The sequence below is a fragment of the Leiobunum rupestre genome, chromosome 3 (genome assembly GCF_980474605.1).
Source record: "Leiobunum rupestre chromosome 3, qqLeiRupe1.1.hap1, whole genome shotgun sequence".
NCBI classification, from domain to species: domain Eukaryota; kingdom Metazoa; phylum Arthropoda; class Arachnida; order Opiliones; family Sclerosomatidae; genus Leiobunum; species Leiobunum rupestre.
In genome coordinates, this window is record NC_143386.1 from 68,970,945 (window position 1) to 68,973,295 (window position 2,351).

General features: G+C 36.8%; 1 protein-coding gene across 1 annotated transcript; it reads right to left on the reverse strand.

Moving 5' to 3' along the window:
* Positions 1–393: 393 nt before the first annotated feature.
* Positions 394–1,577, reverse strand: LOC149954462 (uncharacterized). Its single transcript, XM_090169911.1, has 2 exons — positions 834–1,577; positions 394–786 (listed from the first exon to the last, which is right to left on the reverse strand). Exons 1-2 carry the CDS (start codon positions 1,575–1,577, stop codon positions 394–396), a joined length of 1,137 nt encoding a protein of 378 aa, XP_090026037.1.
* Positions 1,578–2,351: the final 774 nt, after the last annotated feature.

The window sequence follows — 2,351 nt, forward strand, 5'->3', positions numbered from 1 at the left end:
GGCTTTATTGGCTGTAAGGGAAAAATCTCCGCATAAACGTACTTGTCCATTTGGCTTTATAACCGTGACAATCGGTGCTGCAAATTGTGAATGGGGTATGCTGGAAATGATTCCTTCCTGTTCCAATCTATTGATTTCCAGTTCCACTTTTTCTTTAGTGGCATATGGTAAGCTCCGTGCCTTCATAAAAGTTGGTTGACAGTCTGGTTTTCGATATAGATGAACTTTGAAACTTTTTAATTTGCCAATTCCTGGAGAAAATACCTCTGCATACTGTCTTAACATTTCTTCCAACGTTGAGTCATTGTTTCGTATATGCGATATTTTAGATGGTATGATTTGTAATTCGGAATATATCCACAGTCTTCCACACAATGTTGGTCGCTGGCCTTTTCATACTATTAGAGGTAGCTTGGCTTTACGTCCTTTAAACTCCACGTTGACCATGACTTGTCCAATAATCTTTACATCATGTCCGGAATATGATGCCAAAGAAATGTGACATTGTTTAATTTCCTCAGTGTTGGGAATCTTCTTAAATTTGGTTTGTGATATAAGGGTGAATCCAGCTCCGGTATCAACTTCCATCGTCACAGCGATACCATTAACAGTAAGCTGTTCAAAAATAGGTCCAGGTACTGGTATATTTTCTTCACGTTTCACAGTATTAACTCGTCTTTTAGTCTCTTGTGTACTCCGTATATGGTACAACATATACTCTGACACGTCGTATTCTTGTAAATGATGAGTTCTACTATTTCCACGACCTCTATTATTGGTGACTGTCTTGCCAACACAAGCTCTTTCCAAATGCCCTATTTTCTGACATTTACGACATTTTGATTGGAGATATGGGCATGATTATAATTGTGATCTGTTCTTTTACATCGGATACATTTGGTGTTCCCAGATTGATGGTGCATACGCTCATTGCCATTTCTGTGTGTGTTTTCCCGTCCACGATGGTATGAGCTTCCTCTATGTCGTCGCTTATTCGTATTATATATGGCGTTGACCTCTCTAGTAGCTCCCCCGTTGGATTGACCATTAGATATCTTCAAGGTCAGTGCATCTCTCGAGGCAGATTCCACAGCTTGAGCAATAGTCATGGCTTTGGCTAGTGTTAATGAGTCTTCTTCTAAGAGTCGTACTTGCGCTCGCTCATCTTCAATTACTGATACTATCATATCCCTGATCATGTTATCCAACTCCGCTCCATAGTTGCAATGCTCCGCAAGTTTTCTTAGTTCGGCAACGTAGACTGCTAATGTTTCATTGCTTTGTCTCATCCTATTACGGAACTTGAATCTTTGAGCTGCTTCAGTAGGGATTGGATTAAAACGATCTTTCAATAGCTTTATTAAATCTTGAAAGGATTTATTTGCCGGCTTATCTGGTAATAACAGATTTCTCAGGACTCCATAAGTTTCTGCTCCAATGCTGGATAATAATATTGCCTTCTGTTTATTGATATCTATGATATCGTTAGCTGCAAAAAATTGTTCCATTATTTCGGAGTATGCGACCCATGATTCGGTATTGGCATCGAACCGATCTAAGTGACCATATGTAGGCATCTTGAGTGGTTAGGCTTACGAAGAGCTGTTCCTTTTTGTTTTTTCAAAATGGCGTTGCCAAGGCCCGATTCCTGTACGTCGTTGTGCGTCGTACGTAGTCTTTTTTTCTTTATCTTTATCCCCGTCGCCAGTTGTTATGTACGTTGTTTGTCATTGACAATAACGACTAATTACATAGATAATAAAAACTAATTTATTTACACTATTCATAATCATTATACAATCGTCATACTGTATCGCACGGTGCCCAAATACCGAATGTCCTAATCTTCCGTTCACCTCACCTTCAGACCTCCTAATCTATGCATGCGCCCTCTATCTCTAATTACGTCATCCCTATATTTACATATACAACAAAAATCGAATTAAAATCATTAAAAAAATCAAACAGTTTTTTAATAAAATACTTACTCTTATGATATATTATCAGCAATACTAGAGATTACTATGTTATAATCTTTAACGTTTGTGTAGAACGCATTATGGACTTTATGGCGACCGATTCCAAACTGTCGAGTAATGGTGTCGTACAAAAGAAACTACAAACTGGGCTACCAGATATTTTAAAAGGACTTTAGCTCGGTCAACTTAGATCAGCTTTTTCGCAGTAATTGGCTGTGATTGTAGAAATAATTCATCAAATGAAAATAATGGAAATAAAAATTAAGAAAATAATAATATAAAAAAATATAAAAATTAAGAACAGATAAAATTAATTAAATAATTAAGTAGTTTTGATTTAACACGTAATTTCATTAATTCACGTTAAATAAA

Bases quoted from the DNA above. Each gene is read 5' to 3' on its own strand.
- LOC149954462 (XM_090169911.1), bottom strand. From the start codon at position 1,577: ATGCCTACATATGGTCACTTAGATCGGTTCGATGCCAATACCGAATCA. The intron at 787-833 runs GTAAATGTCAGA...TGTGTTGGCAAG, and splicing joins ATATCTCCAATCAAAATGTC to ACAGTCACCAATAATAGAGG.